At 46.4% G+C, this 21,678-nt stretch overlaps 1 protein-coding gene across 3 annotated transcripts; it reads left to right on the forward strand.

Annotated features, from left to right (window-relative positions):
• Positions 1 to 83: 83 nt before the first annotated feature.
• RETREG3 (reticulophagy regulator family member 3) lies at positions 84 to 21,470 on the forward strand. Of its 3 annotated transcripts, XM_075911339.1 has the most exons (10): positions 88 to 377; positions 6,817 to 6,923; positions 8,895 to 8,925; positions 10,995 to 11,121; positions 11,899 to 11,983; positions 12,403 to 12,540; positions 13,058 to 13,137; positions 14,532 to 14,664; positions 15,945 to 16,392; positions 18,859 to 21,470. In XM_075911339.1, exons 1-10 carry the CDS (start codon positions 199 to 201, stop codon positions 18,914 to 18,916), a joined length of 1,386 nt encoding a protein of 461 aa, XP_075767454.1. In that variant the 5' UTR covers positions 88 to 198; the 3' UTR covers positions 18,917 to 21,470. The 3 variants fall into 3 exon arrangements, with proteins under 3 accessions (XP_075767452.1, XP_075767454.1, XP_075767453.1); XM_075911337.1 differs by lacking the exon at positions 18,859 to 21,470 and having other exon boundaries at positions 84 to 377; positions 14,532 to 14,760; positions 15,945 to 17,969; XM_075911338.1 differs by lacking the exon at positions 18,859 to 21,470 and having other exon boundaries at positions 91 to 377; positions 15,945 to 17,969.
• The last annotated feature ends 208 nt before the right edge of the window (positions 21,471 to 21,678 follow it).

Genomic DNA, 21,678 nt, shown 5'->3' on the forward strand with positions numbered 1-21,678 from the left:
CACCCAACCACACCCCACCTCCCCGTGCGCATGCGCAGTTAGGAAGGCGCCCTTCCGTACAGGAAGATGGCCGCGCCCTGAGTGTCCCGCCATGCCGCGGGCGGCGGTTGGTCACCCCGCTTGGGGGCCGGGCTGACCCGGCGCGGCGGCGTGACGTGCCGACGCGGAGCGGATGTTGATCCCCGGGCGGGGGAAGCGATGGCGGCGGCGGCGGCCGGGCCCGGCGAGCGGGAGCGGCGGGTGCGGGCGCTGAGCGCCGCCCTGCAGGCCCGGCTGGGGCCCTACGAGCCGCTGCTGAGCGCGCTGCAGGCGGCGCTGGTCTGGGAGCGGCCGGGCCGCAGCGCGCTGGGCTGGGCGGGCGCGCACGGCGCCTTCTGGTGAGCGAGCGGGGGAGGGGCGCGCCCGGGGGGGGGGGGCTCCTCCGCCGCTTCCGGGCTGCGGGCGAGCTCCGGGGCGCGTCCAGTCTGCTCGTGCTGGGCTTGCCCCGTGTCCTCCGCTAGCGCCCGGCGAGAGCTCGGGGGAGGGGGGGGGAGATGTTTTGCAACAGCGTCTCGGTTGCGCGCCCTGCGGGGGGGGGGGAGTGTTTGACTTATGGGGGAGGCGACACCAGTTGCATCGCCTCTGTCGAGAAGGGAGGAGCTCTGCAGGGCTCGCTCCCGGGGGCCGGCACGAGTCCCCCGGCTCCGCTCCGGCACCGCTGCGGCTCTGCCTTTGAAAGGTACTAAGAACTGCCTGGCTCTGTTTAAAAGCCGGCGCCGCCGCAGCCCGGAACCAGTATGAGCCAGGACTGCTCGGTCCCGGCTCGTGCCAAGTTCAGCAGCCCCTGTTCACAGTGGCCTTCAACTCCCTGAAGGGAGGTTCCAAAGAGGCTGGAGTGAGGCTGTTCTCAGTGGTGGCAGATGCAGAACAAGGAGCAATGGTCTCAAGTTGTGGTGGGAGAGGGCCAGGTTGGATATTAGGAAAAACTATTTCACTAGGAGGGTGGTGAAGCACTGGGATGGGTTCCCTAGGGAAGTAGTGGAGTCTCCATCCCTAGAGGTGTTTGTCTCGGCTTGACAAAGCCCTGGCCAGGTTGATTTAGTTTGAATTGGACCTGCCTAGAGCAGGGGGCTGGACTTGATGACCTTCTGAGGTCTCTTCCAATTCTATGATTCTAGCCTGGACTACCGTGAACAGAAGCTGCTTTGAGGATGCACACCCCTTTCCCTGCTACTACTGCCTCTGATAGAGGCAGCAGTGGGCGGGGCGTGGGGGGAGCAGGTGGCACCTCAGCAAAGATGCTACAGGGGAAAACAGCTTTTAAGCCAGTTCCCCCTAGCCGCTCCTGTCCCCTTTCCCCAATACAGATGGAGCAAGGGGGGAGCGAGTATTTGAATACTCCGCTCAACTGCTTGCTTACATCCCTCATGGGCATGAGCTAAATGTTCCTGGGAAACCAACATACAATTCTGTGTGGAATATTTATTGTCTAAGGGGTTTGTAGATAGGATTAATTCTGAGTGAGAGTAGTTTTTTTAGTGACTGACTAGGTGTAGGACATTAATGTCCTGTTGATACATTTTTTTGATGTGTAGCAGAGGGATAGCCATGTTAGTCTGTATCCACAAAAACACAAGGAGTCCTGTGGCCCCTTAGAGGACTAACAGATTTATTTGGGCATAAGCTTTTGTGGGCAAAAATACAGGCAGTCCCCGAGTTACGCGGATCCGACTTACGTCGGATCTGCAGTTACAAACGGGGCCCGTCTCCCTGGTCTCCAGCAGACCAGGGAGAGGAAGCAAAGCAGCAGAGCACGCGGGCAGCGGGCAGCGGACAGCCCAGATGCGTCTGGGCTGTCCGCTGCCTGTGTGCTCCGCAGCTTTGCTCTGCTTTGCTCCCCGTCTCCCTGGTCTGCAGACCAGGGGGACGGGGAGCAAAGCGGTGGAACATGCGGGCAGCTGACAGCCCAGATGTGGTCTGTCAGCAAGCTGGTAGCATCTGTTGCCTTGAGTGGATTCTCATGACATGAGTAAACAGGTCATGTGAAGTTCTAGAGTCTTTGTCAGTTGGTTAGTCCATGTAAATAGCCATTTTCTCTTCTCCCACAAGGAAGTGCATTGATCTTTCTCCTGCAGAGAAATATTAGCGTTTGAGCTGTTCTAATAAAGATGTGTGTGATTATTTTGGTTCAGTAGTGTGTTTCTGGCAGTCCATGGCTGCATGGAACTATTTATTTAACAGGCCCCTGTGCCGAAAATGGATGTTCAAGTGTCTTTCAGTAAACTTATTCTGGTGCTGTTAAATGGTTGCAGCTAGTAATTCAAGTTTAGGTTTGTCGTATGTAAGCATGTGCTACCAAAAAGAATAGCTGCTAACCTACAGCTTGAGTGTAAAACATAATGGTGAGAATTCTCTTCTGCCAAGTCTAAACATAAAAAGTTTGCAAGATAGTAGAACTGCAAGGTTACCAACCAGTCCTTTGTTGTGAGTTCTGTATCTCTAGTTTGAAAGTCAGGAGTGACTGGTAGGCTAGTTTTGACTTCATCAGTTGCAATATGTTTTTGTAACTCTGTCCCATGGTCTTCCAATAGCCTCATGCAGCTGGGGGTAGCTGACTTAAAACAAATGAGAAAGTTTGAGTGGTTGTAACACTGCTCTCTCACTCATTTCCCTCTCCTCCCTGGGGATTGTCTGCATCTTTCTGACTGCAAGAGAATGATGTGTTCCAAAGGGAGTCTGAGCCAATGATACTACTTAGCCAAAGAGGATTCTTGTCTGGGTAACTACAAGTGCAGATACTACTTTCAGGGGACTGAGCATGGGGTGGTGGGAGAACAGCCCTTCGTGGAGAAATTGACTAAAGTGGAACTAGTGGGTCTGACCCTTCATCTACTAGATATTTTAGAGAGTTTGTCTCTGTTCAAGAACTCCTCCTAAATGGTAAGAGCTAGGATCACCAAATTCGGTAGGCAGCTTCCTCTGATCATAACTTTAAAGCAATGTAAGGGTTTGGTTGTGCCAGGAAAATGGGATGGGCGTGGAATGGCATTTCTTCTCTTAAAACCGTACCAAAAAGAGACAACGTCACTAGGCAGGTAAAAGGGGCTGGATGCCCTCCTCTCTTCCCCCCAGGTGCCCTTGAATGAGGACACTGCTGGCTGTTCCCCTTCATCAGGGAGTGAATGGAAACTGTAGTTTGCTGCATTCCTTACTCTGACTTAGGGATGTTGGGGGCTGGTGGCCCTGCTCCGAAAGAGGCTTCACTGAAGACTCTGCAGTAAAAAGCTTATTTAAGCTTTAAACTGCAGAGTCCGCTGCAGGTAACCGCTGAGATTTTCAGCGGTTACATCATTATCTATTTCAGTGTTTCTCAACCTTTTTTTTTTTTTAATAAAGTACCCCCTTTAAAAAAAAAAAAAAGTACCTACAGTTTTCAGAGACAGTTTTTTTTCTACCATTGTAACATATTTGTTTAAACAACTTAATTGTAGCCAGGCGGGTGATGAAATTTTTGGGTGTAAAAAATACAAAAATAATAAAGCACTAAAACTTGAAACAAAAATTCAGTTTTCTCCAAATTTCAGTTGTTGACGTACCCCCCAGACTTCTCTGGAGTACCCCTAAGGGTGCTTGTACCACTGGTTGAGAAACACTGATCTATTTAACTGACTTTAATGTCCCTGTTCTGGCTGGGGTGTGCGGGGACAGATGAACTTGTACCTGCCGTCGCAAGGGGACATGCACCCCTCCCCCGACTGTGCCTACTGGAGCTGCAGTGACCATGGAGAAGCACTTCTCACCTGGCCCCAAGCTGCTGCAGTGAGAGAGGTCTGGGGCAGCCTGCGTGCATCTCCAGCCCCACCAGAGCAATGACTTAAATGTAGCATATACATTTTAATTTTTATTTTCCAAAAAACAAACATTGAGGACTCAAGCAACACCAGATAAATCTTCTAGTCTGTGTGCCAGCTGCCAAAATACTTTAAATGCAGAGCCCCAGAAGGGGGGAGGGTTGCATGTAGCCAGTAGCGTTATCGGTTAATCGTTTAACCGACTACACTGTTACATCCCTAATCCCTATTACCCCCAAGGGGCACATGCCTCAGAAAGACACATGGCCCTAGCAGCTGGCCACTTTGAGTGGCAGGTGGGGCCGCAGCAGGCAGGGAGTCTGCCTGAGGGTCCTGCAGGTCGTTTGCTCCCAGAGGGTGGGAAGCTGCATCTGAAGGTTTGCCGGGCCATATTTTGCCCTCCTCGTCTTAGAGAGTAGAGTTGGTATATGCTGTGCGTGGCAGGAGGCGTGGGAGGAACTGCTTTTACTGGACAATCCTTCATTACCATAAGAGGCTGATCACATGGTCTTGTTTGAGGGACCGCTCGTAACTGTAGTGTTTGTCTAATACCCGGGGATAGCAGGAAGGCTTATGGAAAGTTACTTCTTCCATGCAGTACCTGTTCCTCTGGGTTTTCAACAAATAATCTTCTGATTTTAAACTACCCTTTGGGGGAGAGGGTTAACTGTTAGCATGCACTTATCATGAAATCACTGCATATACCCGCTTTAGCTGTAATTAATGTTTGCTAGGCTATAACTGATCTTTGTGTGTGTTCTGACAAAACCAAAAAAACCCACGTGCTGATGTTTGGCGTAGGGAGGCATCTCTGTCTTGTTGGCTGTTTTTTTTGGTTTGGGCCCACCCTGATTCATCTAGGCGTATAGCCAATCTTCAGAACTGAACAATTTCTGCTGCTTACTGTGTGCCTCTACTTGCACTGTGTATTTGTCCGGATGGATTTCACAGCAGACATATTCATATTGCCTTACTGATAGCTGAGCTTCTGAACCTTGGACTGTGGAATTAGGGATGTAAAATCCCATTTAATTGGCTAACTGGTCAAACATATTGTTTAACTCGTTGACTGATTGAAGGGGCTGATTGGGGGGTACTCCAGCCTGCCACTGTGCTGGAACGCACCTTTTCCCTACCTTCCTACTGCAGGCAGGGGCTGTACAAGCCCGTCCAGGCGCTTCACCGAAGCAGCTCCTGCCTGTGGTGGGTGCCCCGTGGGGCTGGAGCATCCCCTACCTGCAGCAGGCCGGGAGCTTCTCTAGTCCCACCAGTTAAACCTTCACATCCTTATTGTGAGTCGATTAAGTACAGCAACCTGATGGAATCAGAAGAAATGCTGCATAGCTGTTCCCAATACAGCATTTTCCCCACACGAACTCAGCTGCACAGAGCATGGCACAATGCCAGTTAGAGTTTAAAATCCTTGCTACATACCAAAACAAGCACACATTCAGTAGTTTAAGAGATTAAAGATTTAAGCTATCTACAATAGAGAAAAGGTTCAAAGACTGGGACTGTTCAATTTAGAAAAGTGACAACTAAGGGGAGGGATATGATAGTGGTCTATACACTCATGAATAGCATGGGGAGAGTGAATCAGGCAGTCTTATTTACTCCTACAGATAATTCAAATACTGTGGGGGGTCACCCAATGAAATGAATAGGCAGTGGATTTAAAAACCAATGTAAGGAAGTACTTTTTCACAAAACACACAATCAGACTTTGGCTCTCATTGCCAGGGGGTGTTGTGAACAGGGATGTAAAATCCTGTTAAATTGGTTAAAGGGGAGGACTGGCTGGAGCACTCCTTCCCTCCCCCCCCCCCCCCCCCCCCCCCCCCACTGTGGACAGAGGCTGTTCCCGCCGGGGCACTGGAGCTGCCCCCACCAGTTAACCTTAACCAATAAGCCTCACCGATTAACTGGTTAAATATTCACATCCCTAATTCACAGCAAGCTTTTTTAACTTGTCTTTGTGCCTGATCTTTAACCTATGAATTTCCTGCATGGCACCTATCACTTGCTGGGCCCTACCAGCTTATGCTTTATGCTAGACAAACACACGTCCTGCACAGTCTGGATGACTATGATTAAATAAGTGCTTTGGCCCCCGATGGCCTCCATCAGACAGGCTGTAGACTGAGGCCATGCGGCACAGAAACCCTGAACAAACATGAAACATTTCTTTAGGGTTCTAGAAGCAACTTGGTATAAACAACCAGCCCTCCTAGCTGGTGAGTGAAGGATTAGTTCACTAATGAGTGAAGGATTAGTTTGTCCTCACTTCCTCGATCATATAACCCTTTCCAGGCTAGCTGGTTAGTCTGAGATGCAATGGATACAAGAGACAGAACAGTCATGAATATAATTGGTCATCTGAAGAAGTGGGCTGTGTCCACGAAAGCTCATGATACCATCTACATGTTTTGTTAGTCTTTAAAGTACTGCCAGACTATTGTTTTTTTAAGTATGAATATAATTATCTATGTCCTACTTCCTGAGTAATTTAAAAAGCAGTTTGAAGCTTGACTTAGAATTGGAGGTGTCTGCTAGATCCCGAATTGTGCACGAAGTCAGTAGTCTTTAATATTGACATGGCTTTTGGAAATGCTGACAGATTGACACTAGTGGTGCAAACATTACTCAGCTTATGGTGTCTTGCTGCAGATATTAGTTGCTGGACTCCCTGTAATTTCAAGAGTAAGATAAAACTGGTATCTTTAAAATAGCCTGTTTCCTTTCTAAAATACATTTTAGGTTTAAACTCTGAACATGTGAGTAACAGGAACATCCAGTTCCATTAGTTCTGATATAGTTTTGATTCTAGCTGTCTGCTGCCCCCAAAGACCAATAGAGTGTTTTTCTTACTACTTCACCCAATCCAGTTGGTCAGTGCCTCTAAGTAGGGGTGTCATTTGAGAGGCCTCGTGTAACAGAAGAAACAGACCCATGCACTGACTCTCTTTGTTTCTTTTTTTTTTTTCAGTTTTTTGGCACTGACTTCCCTTCGGCTGGTGTTCTTGGTTGCATTTGGCCTGATAATAATAATTTGTTTAGATCAGTGGAAGAATAAAATCTGGCCTGAAATTAAAGGTAAGATGAAGTAGTTTCAGCTGGCTTCTGAAAATAGCACTTATTTTTCAACTCCCCATCAGGCTCTTTCTCTGCACAATTTGGTTGTAAATATGATTTGGACAGAGTCGCAAGAGGCTAGATTCACAGCAAGACTTGTGTGGGTAAATCCCAGAATCTGGCCAGAGCTGCTGCCAAACACTGCATGTGCCTAAACTCACCCAGCACCCAAGTTTCAGCAGTAGAAGTTCTCTAGGTGCCCCATGCTGCCATGCGACCGCCTCAGCCCCAGTGCAGTACCCAGACCAGAGAAAGGTCACATGCCCTCTGCCTAACCTTCCTGTGGAGCCCAACCCAGTAAACTGTTCAAAGTGGGCCATGAATGTGAGCTTTCATAGACGGCTGGCGGGGTGTTTCCCTTGTGACTTAACACAGTGGGGATATGGGAGAGTCCCTGGTCCAAGTCCCCTCTTCCCCTGCAGAAGAGAGACTTGAAACAGGGATCTGCCACCTTTCAGATGAGCGACCTAATCACTGGTGTATGGTCCTGAGGGGAGGAGCGTGCTCTCTAGTGAAGCTGTTCCACAGTAAATAAATCACTTAAAAATTGTTGGGACAGGATCCTGGGTCTCCCACACCACTGGTCTGCAAGTCATTCTCATGCCTGCATGCTCATGTGGCCAGGTCTGTTGCTCTCTGGCCCAGTGAATTTTTAAAAATAATTTTGGCACAGTGAAGCAGCCCCACCTCAGAGGATCCCAGTGGTTATGGGCATTATCTGGGAGGTGACAGATCCCAGTTAAAATCCCTTCTCTCCCTGAGGTGGACGGGGAACTTATCTGGGGTGTGGGAGATCCTGTTTGAGGGCCCTAACTACTTGGCTAAAACTTCAGAGGATGGTCATCCTCTCCTTACCTAGTGCCAAGAGAGGATTTGCAGTTGAGAATCCCCAGCAGAGGGAGATGCTATCTCTGAGGGGTAGAACTTAGTACAGACAGACCCCTCAGTTTGACTCCTCCGATTGGCTAGCGTAGGTGAGGAGACACTTGAGTGTGGGCTTTTGTGAATCCCATTGTGATCTCTACCCATTCACTGTGCAGGGAGCCTAGGCACCCAACTCAGTTCATGAAACCCAGCAATTGTTCTAGGCACCTAAAAAAAAACACCTTGATTGACACACTTTCATATTCCAGTAGTGCCCACAATGGACTGACTACACAGAAGAAGCAAGTTGGCCCCAAAGTAAATCACCTGCTCTAATGTAGAACTCCACCATCCTTGCCTTGAACATGTGATGAGATTTGATGCACTTCCCATTCACCACCCAAAAACAAATTAGTGTGTGATCTGTGTGCTCCCAAGGGCTAACTCCCTGGCTAACTAGTTGAGGTTGTGTAATAAGCATTAATTGTCTTCCAAGAGACAACACAAGCGGAGGCCCAGAAGCTGCCAGTAATTCCAGACTTCAGCTTTCTTTGGAAGCTTGGCAGGGTGCTGCTAGTTGTTTCCACTTATCTTGAGGATTGTATATTCAAGTCCCTTGATTCTGCTAGTTATCCAAGCTAGCCTATCCCTGGATCACTTACCAAGTCCCAGTTTGGGAAGTGAAGGTCTCCTGGATGTCTCTAAATTGAGTAAATTGTCCAACCCTCAGCACAGCCAGTACAGTAAGGGGTGTGTAGGTTGCATGTTGAAATAGGACTGGTAGTTCTTGCTTGTGGTTAAGGCTAAAATGAACTAGTAGTGACTCGCAGAACAGAATGACTATCCAGTCACTCTCTAATGGTACCTGCCATGGCACAGAGGGCAGGGCTGTCTCAGGCCACGGTATGAGTATACGATGCAGAGCAACAGACTTTTGGTTAATTACCTTTAACCCTCACACTGGCTGTTTCCCAGCCTGGAACAAGTTTTATTTAAGTGCCTATTATCTGAGTGTACTCATTGCAAAATTCCTTGCAATTAATTCAGTGTCTGTTCTTACTATTTTAGTGGCAAGATCAGATGAATTGGAAAATGAGAGGTATGGAATGTTAATTAAATCCATTTTTTGTTGGTTGTTTGCTTTTATGTTTGCACAGGTTGAACCCCTCTGTTCCAGGACTCTCTGGTCTGGCAAGACCACAGATGTTGCTAGGTCAGAGAGCCCCGGACGCAGAGGTTGAGAGCGGCTGGGAGCAGAGCAGATCTAGTCAACAGCGGCTTGCAGGACCAGTGACCTGGGGGCCAGGGAACCTCAGTAGCAGCTGCTGCCCCACGCAGAGCTGAGGGCAGGGAGAGGTCAGGCCTCTGGGTTCAGCCAGGAAGGGAGCCCTGGGAGAGCCCAGACACCTGACCTCCTCATATCCGGCAAATTCCTTGTTTGGGACCATTCCGGTCCCGAGGATGCTGGACCAGGGAAGTTCAACCTGTACTTTGTGTTATGACGACAAAATGTCAACAGTTTTTGCATGTTTGCCGTGTCTGCTAAGTTCCAGAGAGCGTTCGTTGTGACATCGGGCAAGTCACTGAACCTCTGTCTGCCTACGCCGCCTCTTGTATAAAGCCGGCATAATGTTCACGTCAGTGTGGAAAGACCCCACTGCTTTAAAAAAAAGCTTGTCAAACTTCTCTGACCAAAGCTGGGTGTGCAGCAGGCTTCCCTGGTGGCTAGTGAGGCCCTGTGTGCAGCATTAGCAACAGAACTAGAACTCTCCTGAGGTTTTGTCCTATGGAGGACAAAAATGAGGGGATGAACAGAATATCAGGCACTGGCCATTGTCAGAAGAGGATTCTGGGCCCCAGTGCCTGATGTTTTGTTCATCCTGTCAGACAGGGCAGTATCCATCCATCCTCTGTGGTCCAGTCCCACCTTCTAGTTGATGGACTTATCTTTCATGAAGCTGTCAAATTCTTTTTTTTTTAATTCTTAACAACGTCCACTGGCAAGAAGTTCCACAGGTTGAGTGTAATCCTACTACTTATTAATTTCATGAGGTAACCCCATACTTCTTATGTTGTATCAAGGGGTAAATAATACTTTCTGCACATCATTTACGATTTCATAGACCTCTGTCTTATCCCCCCTCAGTTGTCTCTCTCCTAAGCTACACAATTCCAGTCTTTTAAATCGCCTCGAATGGAAGCTGATACTCACTCCTATTCATTTTTTTTGTCGTCTTCTGTGCTTTTTCCAATTCTAATCCTTTAAGATGGGGCAACCAAAACTCCATACAGTATTCAAAGTGTGGGTACACCATAGATTCATGAAGTGGCATTATGATATTTTCTCTGTGTCTATCCCTTTCCTTGTGGTTCTTACGCTTTTTATCATCTGCTTTGTGGCCCTAACTAGCCAAATCAGTCTTTCAAACATGACACTGTAAAACTCCTCAAATGTTAGAAAACAGTGACACTCGATCAGGCGAAAGAGTGTGTCTCTTGCAAGTGACCTGGTGCAAAAGGAAGCACTGTTCCACAGGCACAGATACCATGTGACCTAAGGTTATTAAGCACCAACAGAGGCTCCCAAAAGTAGCCTTTCAAAAGACAATGAATTTCCACTAAGTAGGTCACAGTGCTCTGTGGAAACTTGGCACTGAATTCCTACCGGGAGGGAGAAGGAGGGGGGTGTAAACACCAAGAAATAACTAATGCCCTGCCTCAGCCTTAGTTGAACTAATAGATGAAACTTCAAGCAGGGTTTTCCTCCATTTCACTGCAGCTCTTTCTGAACTGTTAATGATCGCCACAATCCTTCTGGGCTCTAATAAGATGCACATGATTGCTAAGGGAGTTGGCACAACATGGGGCCTGCCAGCTGCCTTTGACCTCCACCCAGCAATGATGAAGCTCTTGCATTCTGATTGCAGTACTTAGCTAATTATTAGCTGTCCCCAATTTAAAGAAAAATGGGGTATGTATTGAATGGCTTGTGGGGCTAGCTATTTGATTTTTTCCAAGTGTCAAGTCTGGTCTCTGGACTTGGGGCAGTTGGTGGAGGAGTGGTCATGAAACACTGCTCTGTGATGAAGTGTGTCCTATGTTAGCATCAGTTTAATAACGCCGTGTGGCTGAGACATCTGCTCACTAATTATTCTACCTTCTCTGTAGCTGGGGCTACGTTCACCCTCAGTTGCTGAGTGTGCCGGAGCTGTGTCACCATTTAGCAGAAGGATGGGTGACTGGGGTCACCTTCTTAAGGAATCTCTTCATTTTCAAAAAGCAAAATCCTGGCAAGGTAAGAGCATACATGGTTGGGCAAACTAAACATTTGGCATCTAATCTATGATGCAGACAGCTGCTCCGTCTTGTGGGAGCATCCAGACACGGGCATTCCAAACACAAGATGTTCCCTGCCAGGGAGGTGGGATGGGATAGAACAAGCGAGCGAATGGGCGGGGAGGTGGCAGCTTTGCATGATGATTTTATTTTGTTTTTATTTAGCTGTAAATGTCACTGTTCCTCCTATGGCAATTGGTGTGAAATGTCTATTAACGTCACAGCTCTTTCCCTGAGTCTAGCTTTTAATAACATAAAAACCAGACCAGGGCATGGTTTGAGAATCCATTTTTTCCCCCTTGAGTCCTATAGAAAAGAAAACCTGTGTTGGCCTAATGACAACTGTGATTGTATGGATTGTAAGAAAAGCTTGAATATTATCACTGATTGCAGCTGCATTAAACATGCCCCTATACTTTCCTTTGGTGGGGACCAGGTCCCACAACCTTATAGCTGCTTGTCACATAGATGTTGTAGAATCTAATCCGACCTATAGCAGAGAACAGTAACTTAAGTTCCCTTTGGATTGCCAAGGTTTTCTTAGGGGGGGTAGACAAAGACTCTTAAAATAAGATTGTTTTGCTACTTATTCAGTATTGGAACCATGTTGCCAATATTTTATCTGTTGCTGCCTGGCCTGGAACTCTATAGACAATAATCCAGTTACACCATCTGAAGTCTCCTGATTCGCTTATTTCATTGCTTTGGAAACTCATCTTTTCTCCCATGCCTCCAGTTTTGTCTTTTAGTATGTGGAGTCTTTACTTTCTTGGCTGTTCTGGGCCGGTACATTCCTGGAGTCCTGCTCTCATACCTTATGCGTAAGTATAGTCAAACAAGATATTGTAAGCAGAAGGCTGGGACAGTGTTGCTGACTTTGGCTCAAAGGTGCAGCTTATATGCACAGCTAACATTCTGACAAGTACAATATTGTATAGTGCAGTTGAAAGTTAAAATGGTAGGCCGGATAGAGTGTGTTCAGGGCTAACTGGCCAATGTGCATGTCTGTCTTGGCAGTTACGTACGCTAAATGCTCTAGTATGTTGGTGGTGGTTGTTGTTGTTCTAGTAAATCAGCACAGATTGCACAGCTCTCTATCTAGCTCCTGACACTGGCGTGTGTGCATGCAGCACAGCAAAACTGAGGCTTATATCGTTCTACTGCATCCCAAATTGCTTGATTGACAGATCTGTTAAGTAGCATGGGCAAGTTTTCTAACGAGCCTCCCCGTTTACCTCAGTGCTCTTCATCCTGCTATGGCCCCTCGCAGTGTACCACAAACTGGGGCAACGCATGTACCTGAAGCTGGAGCCAGCTCTGCAGCGGCTGGATTTCAGCGTTCGAGGCTACATGATGTCAAAGCAGCGAGTGAAGCAATGTAAGTCTCTAAGAGTGTCGGAAGCTAGCCAGACAAACAGCCAGCCCTTGAAATAAACCCCTAGTCTCAGGGCGTCGCAGCAACTGCATGTGTAGCACAACATTCGTTTCGTATTCTCTTGTCGATTATTCACACCCTTCCGCAGACGGGAAGTTGTGCTACTACGCTGGGTCCCTGCTTCAGATGAGAGCTTCCTACAAAGTCCCAAGGGCTCCCATCCTTCCTCCTTTCTCAGCTGTGGGAACACAATGACACTAAGTGCTGCTTAGTGAAAGCTGATTTTTGTCTGTAGCATTTCTCTCCGACATGAGCAGGTTCCTTCTTGGTGCTAGCTCTGCAAGAGTCCAAATCAAAACCACTAGAGCCTCCATTTAATGCAAAAGTGTTTTGATCTGTGAGAGATTGACACCCCCGGGTCTGCCTTTGAAGTGACTTTCTGCTCGGTCTAATGTTCTGCTCAAACGTTGCCTTGTCTGCCCTGGCAATAATGGGAGATTTCTGCTCTGACTCATGACAGTGCGTCAGCGAGCGCTGAACCAGGAGCATGCTGACACTGGAAGTGACAGTGAAGAAGAACTTGCTGCATTCTGTCCCAAGGTAACCTGGCAGCTGGGCAAATTCTGTGGAGAAAATGCACTGGAGGCTGATAGCTTTTGTGTGTCTGAATCAGGTTTGTGATGAAACTGCAGCCTTGGAATGCTCTGGCCCCAAACCTTGCGTATCTGGTGGCAAGGAACATCTGGGCAGAGTCTGGCTGCAGGTTTCATACACTGTCAAGCCTTGCTGTGCTCCCAAATGAGTCTGGCTGCAGTGCGCCCAGCCCACTTAACTAAACCCACATCTTATTGGCATATCATAAAAGCTTGAACTTCTTAATCCTTCAGTGTGATGGACCTAGCTCCCACAGATGTGTTCCCTTTTCCATGCTCCTGCTATAAACCCTTTTTCGAAGCCAGATGCTGCACCTGCACTGGCCATTAGTATATTGCAGAGCACATCCCATTCCCCCCCTTGTCCAACACCCCCTCCTTCATAGCGCTCACGGTAATGCATGTTGGAAAACATAATCCCGACTCTACATATAGAATGATGGGATCCACTCAAGAGCGAGACCTTGGAGTCATTGTGAATAGTTCTCTGAAAAAATCCACTCAGTGTGCAGCGGCAACAAAAAAAGCAAACAGTGTTGGGAATCATTTAGCAAGGGAGGGAGAAGAGAATGGAATATCGTCTTGCCTCTATATAAATCTATGGTACGCCCACACTGTGTGCAGATGTAGACGCCTCATTTCACAAAAGATAGATTGGAATTAGAAAAGGTTCAAATATGGGCAACAAAAATTACTAGGGAAATGGAACAGCTGCCATATGAGGAGAGAGTAATAAGGATGGGACTTTTAATCTTGAAAGACATGACTAAGGGAAGGGGGATGTGATAGAGGTCAATAAAATCAAGACTGGTGTGAAAAAATTAAAGTATTATTTTCTCTTTCCATAACACAAGAACTAGTAGTCACAAATGAAATTTAACAGGCAGCAAGTTTAAAACAAACAAGTATTTTGTGTCTCATTGCACAGTCAAACCTGTGGAACTCCTTGCCAGAGGATGTTCTGAAAGCCAGAACTTTAACAGGGTTTAAAAAAGAGCTAAAATAAATTCATGGAGAATATGTCCATTGATGGCTATTAGCCAAGATGGGTAGGGATGGTGTCCCTAGCCTCTGTTTGTCATGGCTGGGAATGGACAACAGGGGATGGATAATTTGATTACCTGTTATCTGACATTGGCCACTGTCAGAAAGCAGAATACAGGGCTAGATGGACCTTTGGTCTGATCTAGTATGGCCGTTTTTATGTCCTTGCCCTGGAGTCGCAGGGTGGCAAACAAGCAGCATGTGGGAACATGTCAGAATCTTTCTTGCTTAGAGCAAAGGAACAGCCTTAGCCAGTAGGGCTGATGTTCTAACTATATCTTCTTCTCTGCTTCAAAGCTGGATGATTCTGTAGTTGCTAAGGAACTGACTATCTCTGACTCTGAGCATTCAGATGCTGAAGTTTCCTACACTGAGAACGGGACGTTTAACCTGTCAAGGGGACAGACTCCACTGACTGAGGGATCTGAAGGTGAGAGAAGAAACAGTCTTCTAAAAGCAAAGGGACTCTACTGGACATGCTTCAGTGTGGTGGATCCTAAGGAGGGAAATGAGGAAAACAGACCAGGTGCATCCTCTGAGAATTGAGCTCTGGTATCTAATGTAAACACCTGCTAGCTGCCACGGGATGAAGAAACTTAAACAACAAATAGTCTAGCAGTACCTTACAGACTAACAAAACGTGTAGATGGTCTCATGAGCTTTCCTGGGTACAACCTACTTCTTCAGATGATTGGAGTATTAAAACTCCAGATCCAAGAATAAATAAGGGAAGGGGGGGGGGGGAAGAGGAGGGGGGAAAAAAAAGAGAAATATATAGTGAATTAGATTGTTCAAGTTACAAGAGGCTGATAAGAACGAATTGCACCTCTATAAGTACCCGTTGGTTGGTTCAGTCATTAGGATGTGGAAGGTAGTGTGGGAGCCAGCCAATATCTTCATTCATTCCTCTCTGATAGGAATCAAACTAGTAAATGAAGTTAAGTTCCAACCCTTCCCTGTGTATTTGGCTTGTGGAATTGGCCTGAAACAACACGGTGACTTTGAGATCCATTAATGAGTGCCCGGACAGGTTAAAGTGTTCTCCCACAGGTTTCTGTGAGTTCACTGTCCTGGATGAACAGGTCCAGTTTCTACATATGGTTGCTAGATATGGCCCTGAGTGCTTTGGGAGAGCAGCAAAACCTGATGCTGGTACAAAATGACAATCTGAGCATGTTTCTTGTTCATGCTACTAGTAAATGGAGGCAGCTAATTCTCCTCTTCCAGGAGCTGTGGACAGAATATGAATAATCCTTAAAATGGGAATATGAACTGCCAAGCTGGTCTAACCAGAAAGTCTGCCAGGGTAGGCACATGGATGGTCCAAGGCTTTCCAGTATGGAAATGTTACACTGGTTATTCTGGTGTATTCTGGTTTATTTTAATCTGTTCCTAATTGATTTGAGAGAAACTGAAGTAAGCCTGGTTTAAACCGAGATGCGTGTCCATGCAGGGAAGACATGCTTTCTGTTGGCACTAGCCACCCCTGCAGTGTCCTTGCTCTTGGATGGGAGAGCAAGTTTTGTCTGTTGTGGCTGCCAAAGGGAAAGTGACATTGAGTGTAGCTTGGGCAGAGGATGCAAGCGGGTGGTGTATTTGGGGACCAGGATGATCCTTTTATCAAAGATGGCTGCACTGTCTGTGGCACTTGCCTAATGGGTTTGGGTGACCCATGCTGTAAGCTTACAGCTGTTTATTTTTCCCTTCTAGATCTCGATGGTCACAGTGACCCTGAAGAATCTTTTGCCAGGGATCTCCCTGACTTCCCTTCCATTAATCCAGAGGTGACTGGAATAGATGATGAAGATGACACCAGCATTGGGATTCCCAGCCTTGCTTACCGCTCTCAAGGCATTGAAGATCTACGTCACCCGTATGACCGAGGCGAAGCTGTCCCCGAGCTCCTAACTGGGGCAGGGCCATCTGTGCACAATCTTACAAATAACTTAGCTGGATTTGTCACCAGGGGCATGATACAATTAGCCTTGTCAGGAGCCTCTGAGCCAGGCCCTGTTTGCAGTGACAATCCCCAGAGAGGCACAAAAACCTATCTTAGAACCTCCAGCTCCGACTTGGACACGGATGCAGAAGGGGATGACTTTGAACTGTTGGATCAGTCAGAGTTGATCCAGCTGGATCCGGCTAGCTCCCGAGGCCAGTGAGCAATCGCACTTCTTTCCCTTCTGATTTTTCTGTCATGAGTAGCAGAGGGGAATCTTCAGCAGCAAAAGCGTTGTGTAGTAATCTAAATGGTCTCTTGTGTGTACAAGTAGTGGCAACCAGGCCTGGCTGGGTACATCACTGTGATGTGACTTTGTAGGGCAAGCTTGGATTTCAAAATAAACTGTGCTTGGTAATTCACGGGGCAGAAGCTTTTGATGCGATAGCCTCTGTAGCTCCTACACATCCCCTGCATTGTCTACTGTGATGCTCCTTGCCCTAACCCACACCTGCTCACTTGGAACAATAACTACTGGGAGTGTCTGCAGCACTAGTGCCTCTTGGCAGACGACTCCAGTGTCAGTTAGTAATGTTCTTGCACCAGCCCCGTTTCTCGCATGCAGACACTCAGCAGATGGTGAACAGGGCTGGTTTCTTCTTAAACCTGGAGTATGCTATTTTAACTTAAAAAAAAATTCCCTTCTCCTAAATCATGCACAAAAACTGACATTTCTTCCTCCTCCCTCAGCCATATCCAGCTATTTTGGGTAGAAAATCCAATCTTGGAATTGCTGCCATATCCTCCCATATAATGCATTATATGCAGACTCGTATCGAGCCTATCAAAACTCAAGCTTTCCAACACTGCGAGTTTGTAAAAGTCATAATGGCAATAAGACAGGGAGTGTCTCTGCAGCAGCTGCTCTTGCATGGCCTTTCTCAAAGGAGTGGGCTTAGGGCTGGAGTGACACATTGCAGAACTAAATTCTTCCCTCTTCACTCTAGAGCAGCTACAGCCTGGACAATAGCAATACTACATTCCGCACCCTGCCTGGCATGGAACTCCTTAGCTGCTGTGGAGGGACTGCCTGCCTGAAGGCAGTGGAGGGGATTTGGTTTCCATGGCCCATTTGGTTCTTGGCCGCTGTGACAATGCTCAGTCTGTGTCAGCCTTGTGCAGTGAGGACACCTGTCCACTAGACCACCAGCTCGTCACACAAGTCACCAATCCCTTGGGAGATGTGCCTATTTTGGGTCACTTTTAGTCTTGAGCCAGCAACCCTGAAGGGGAAGCTCTGTAAACTGACCAGCCTGAGCCATCCAGTCCCTAAATTTCCCCTTGCTTTTCTAAGCCATAGGACTTGATACCGATTATACTTGTGCAGCAAACAACTTCAGGGAAGTTCTTTTGTTCAAGCTTTCATTTTATTTGTCCATTTTTAGGTCAACGTTAGGCTGAATGTAGACTACCTATTTGGAAACCATGGCCATACAGAAATCTAAACTATAGATTAGACATAGGTTAGTATTAGATTAGATTATGAATAAGGAAAAAACCTGACTGTGTATCCATAATTAGTATCAAAACAACCTGCTAAAATAAAAATCAACCTTGGCTATGGAGCACCAAAGGCATCGCATAACAATCAAAATGGACAGGGGCCTAAATTGGCATTGAAAACAAAATAGCGCAATACCTCCACCCCCAAATCCTTAACTCTGTCAATTTGGACAATGTATGTACTTTTATATCGTCTTAAAATGTAGTCATTAAAAATACAAAGATCTTGTTCACTGCGCTTGGCAAGGAATCCGTGCCCTTCACTTACTATCAGACCTGCTTCTAGCCACCTCTGATTACACTCCTGTCTCGGTGCTGTGATAGCCACTGTGGCTGGGATTACCGAAAGGGCTCTGTGACTAGTGTGTTCTCAGGAGTCTTGTCACTGCCTACAGCTTTCACATCAGTAAATGGCCATTTCCCTTGGTTTGCAGACTACAGTAATGTGAAAAGACTAGAATCTGCCCATATCACTGGGAGCAATAACTAAATGAGCCGCTAACTAGCACTTTAAGTTGTTTGAAACCATTAACTAGGGACTAGATTCTAAAATCGTAGTATAGTCATTCTGGTCACCTTGATCTAATGACATTGGTAAGAGAATTTCCGGGAATAATTCTTTAATGTAAGTGCAGCCTATTGCAGGAAACCGCCATGTTATTGGAACCGCCTTGCATCAAGGGCATGGAATGGATGTAAAGAGCAGATCTCAACCTGTCATGCCAGCTATGTTGTGAGTCTCACTTTGGGGGATGGGACGTGTATGAACTAGTGATGGGAAGCCCATGATGCATGGAGGAGCAGTTGTCTTATCTCCTTGGTGGTCTAGTGGCTAGGAAGTCAGTGCTCTCACTGCTGTATCCTAGGTTTGATTCCCAGTCAAGGAACACAGTGTCAACTTTTGATTAAAAACTTCTGGGTGGTTAATTCCTCTTTACTCCCAGTTTCCAATAGGACAATGTCAAGCACTAGATTCTGTAATTAAGCACAGCAGGAGCCAAGCAGGCATAGCTTTAGAAAAGTCCTGATGCCAACTGCTGTGCCATAGTTTTGTTAAACAAAAGCCCTATGTGAGCACTTTGCAAGCAATCAAATAAGCCTTGTCATAAGAATGTCTTGCAGGTTATTTGAAGAAAATGGATTCTTACTGTGCCAAACTGCACAGCTATTACATGAGTAACTTACAGCACCAGAGGCTCAAATCTCAGGTACAACTTGACAAGCTATTTTTCAAAACCTGGAAAAAGTATTTTAATTCTTATGTGATATCTTGCTTTCCTCCTACTGTTTCCTCTTCTCTGTTGTGGAGAAGAACAAACCTGGTATGAAATCAGCCATTTACTCTCCACCATTAATACCATGCTGTAAAACTACTCAGAAGTTCTGGTGACCCTAAGGACTTTAAAAACAAGATTTGCAGCTCCCCAAATCAATGGACATGCTCTAAACTTAGTTGGCTTTATAGGACAACTGGACAGATTAATTGGATCAAACGAAGGTAAAACAAGTAAATATAAGTATAGGGTGGCCATGTTCTCTGAAATATCCCTGTTTAACTGCATCTGTTTGTAAGCAATCAGCATAATCAAAACTAAAACTGAAAAAACAATTATCAGTGCTAATAATTAGTCTATTTTCAAATGCATCTACTAGGGACTAATGAATCTCTGAGCACCCAGTGTATTCCCTGAAGCACTAACAACACGTCCTATATCACAGATGCATTTCTTCAGCCATCCCTTTCACCCCAATCCCTCAAGAGGCTGTGCCTCATAGGGGAGCATTGCGGTACAAGCAGAGCTAGAACACTGGTGTTCTGAGCCATCCTATGGGTTGCCATCACTGCCACTGAGTGAGTAACTTTGCTTCTCCATACTTTATACTCCATACTTTGTTGTTCCTATTTGTAAAATAAATTACTTACCTCTTATAGGGGCTGTCAAGGAGAAGAAAACAAACCAATTGATGAGCAGTGTAGGTTTTCCCAGGCTATTCCCACTGCCTTTGCCAGTGTAGGCTTCAAAACAGAGCTTCACACATAGGCTACGTCTACACTGCAGGCTTCTTGTGCAAGAACTGTTTTGCGCAAGAGTTCTTGTGCAAGAGCACATCCACACTTCCATGTGCTTTTGCACAAGAGCGTCCATGGCAGTGTGGACACTCTTTTGTGCAAGAAAGCTCTGATGGCCATTTTAGCCATAGGGGTTTCTTGCGCAAGAAACCCTTGTTGCCTGTCCACGCTGCCCTCTTGCGCAAGAGGGCCTATTCCTCGTGGCGAGAGGAATAACTCTTGCGCAAGAAGCCCTCTCATCTGATGCTTTACTGTAAATTTACTTGCGCAAGAATGCGCGTGCAGTGTAGATGCTCCTCAAGTTTTTGCGCAAGAAGGCCATTCTTGCACAAGAAGCCTGCAGTGTAGATGTAGCCTTCGTGTTTTGAATTTTTGGCTCCATATTTCCATATTTTATTACAGCCCTCCTTGTCCATTGTATAGTCACCACCGTGGCTTTTAAGGCTGAAGCAGAATGCCATACTCCACTTTATATTTTTGAAAATTCTTTTGAGTTATCTCTCTTCTAGTATGCAATGGTGTTGTAGCAGTGTTGGTTCCAGGATATTTTGTCTTTACTAGGGGCAGTCTACCTATCTTTTTTTCTTCTCAGGCCAGAAAACCAACATCATCTGCAGACTGAGAGGGTCATTTTTTTCTTTAATGGAGGAAAATCACTCTTGTAGCAGAACACCCTGAAGGATATTTCACTATGGATGGGTGGTCAGCACCTCCAGGTCTAAGTGCTTCCTTTGCCACAGTGCAGAAAGGGAGAGCTAACTAACAAAAGGGGATGACTGTTCTCAGCTGTGGCACAAGTGGTACTGTGGCTGCTTAAATATAATTCTTTGGAATATTCCTGGCCTGGGCAGTCCCTGCCCCAAATTGTACCGAAGAGCTGCTGCTTCCTAAGGATGGAAATGCAGAGTCCTCTGCCAGCAGTAAATGTTTGTAAATTGCACCTGTTTACTATTCTTCTGGAGTAGGGCCTGTTAAGCTCTAGTAGCATTAGCATAGGCCGTGTCCCACATTACAATGAGCTACTTTTAATCAGGTTGCTTTGTCTTCGTTCTTGGTTAAAATGCAGGGACCTCCGTGCTATGGTCCCCACCAAAAGCGCAAATGTGTGACTCCCCCTAATGCCAAATCAAGTGTGTAGCCCCCACTGGGAGCAGAGCATGCATCCACCTGGTTTTGTGAACAATGTGAGACTTGGGCGAATCTTGTGATTTTACATTTTAATGACTGTTCAGCAGTTTCCAAGACCTTTAATAACATGTGAAAATGTAAATTTGCTCAGCTGAAACTTTCTGTAAACCAACAAATCCAGTGTGAAACATCTAGTTTCAACTGAAGCTGCACATCGCTAGAATGTGTTAGAATTTCATGACTTTAAATCATAGCATGGTAAGACTGATGCCACCCTACCTACCCCCTTTTTGCCAAATAATAATGTGAAGTCAGTTGTCAGGAGACCACTGACTCTTCTAGTGGAACAATACACCCAAAGGCGTGCATAGGACAGGGTGCAGTGCTTTGTAACTTTTGAATTAGTTGGTTTTGATATCATTGGTGTGGCAGTATCATCCTGGGTGTTTACAGTAGCTACCATTGTGAATATTTATAGAGTCATTTGTCAGGTTGCAGTTTTTTGAAGTGATTTAAGTAAAATGTTGATAATTAAGTATTTGTTCTTTTTTTTTTTAATTCTACCAGCGTGTAGCATGGGTGGGATTAAATGAAGAGAGTTTGTCCAGGAGCCTGGGGGGGGGGGGAAGAGGCAGTGACAGTTCTGTCCTGGCCTTGGGGGGAGGGAGGTCAACTATACCCTGTATGGGTCTGTGTGGGAAAGGGGGAGGGCAGAGCTCGCGTTGCCAACTCTCCTGGACTGC

This window comes from Pelodiscus sinensis, chromosome 29 (genome assembly GCF_049634645.1).
Source record: "Pelodiscus sinensis isolate JC-2024 chromosome 29, ASM4963464v1, whole genome shotgun sequence".
Taxonomy (NCBI): Eukaryota; Metazoa; Chordata; order Testudines; family Trionychidae; genus Pelodiscus; species Pelodiscus sinensis.

Coding starts and splice junctions, on each gene's coding strand:
- RETREG3 (XM_075911337.1), top strand. CDS start 199: ATGGCGGCGGCGGCGGCCGGGCCCGGCGAGCGGGAGCGGCGGGTGCGG. Junction 378..6,816: donor GGCGCGCACGGCGCCTTCTG/GTGAGCGAGCGG, acceptor TTTTTTTTTCAG/TTTTTTGGCACTGACTTCCC. Junction 6,924..8,894: donor AATCTGGCCTGAAATTAAAG/GTAAGATGAAGT, acceptor TTACTATTTTAG/TGGCAAGATCAGATGAATTG.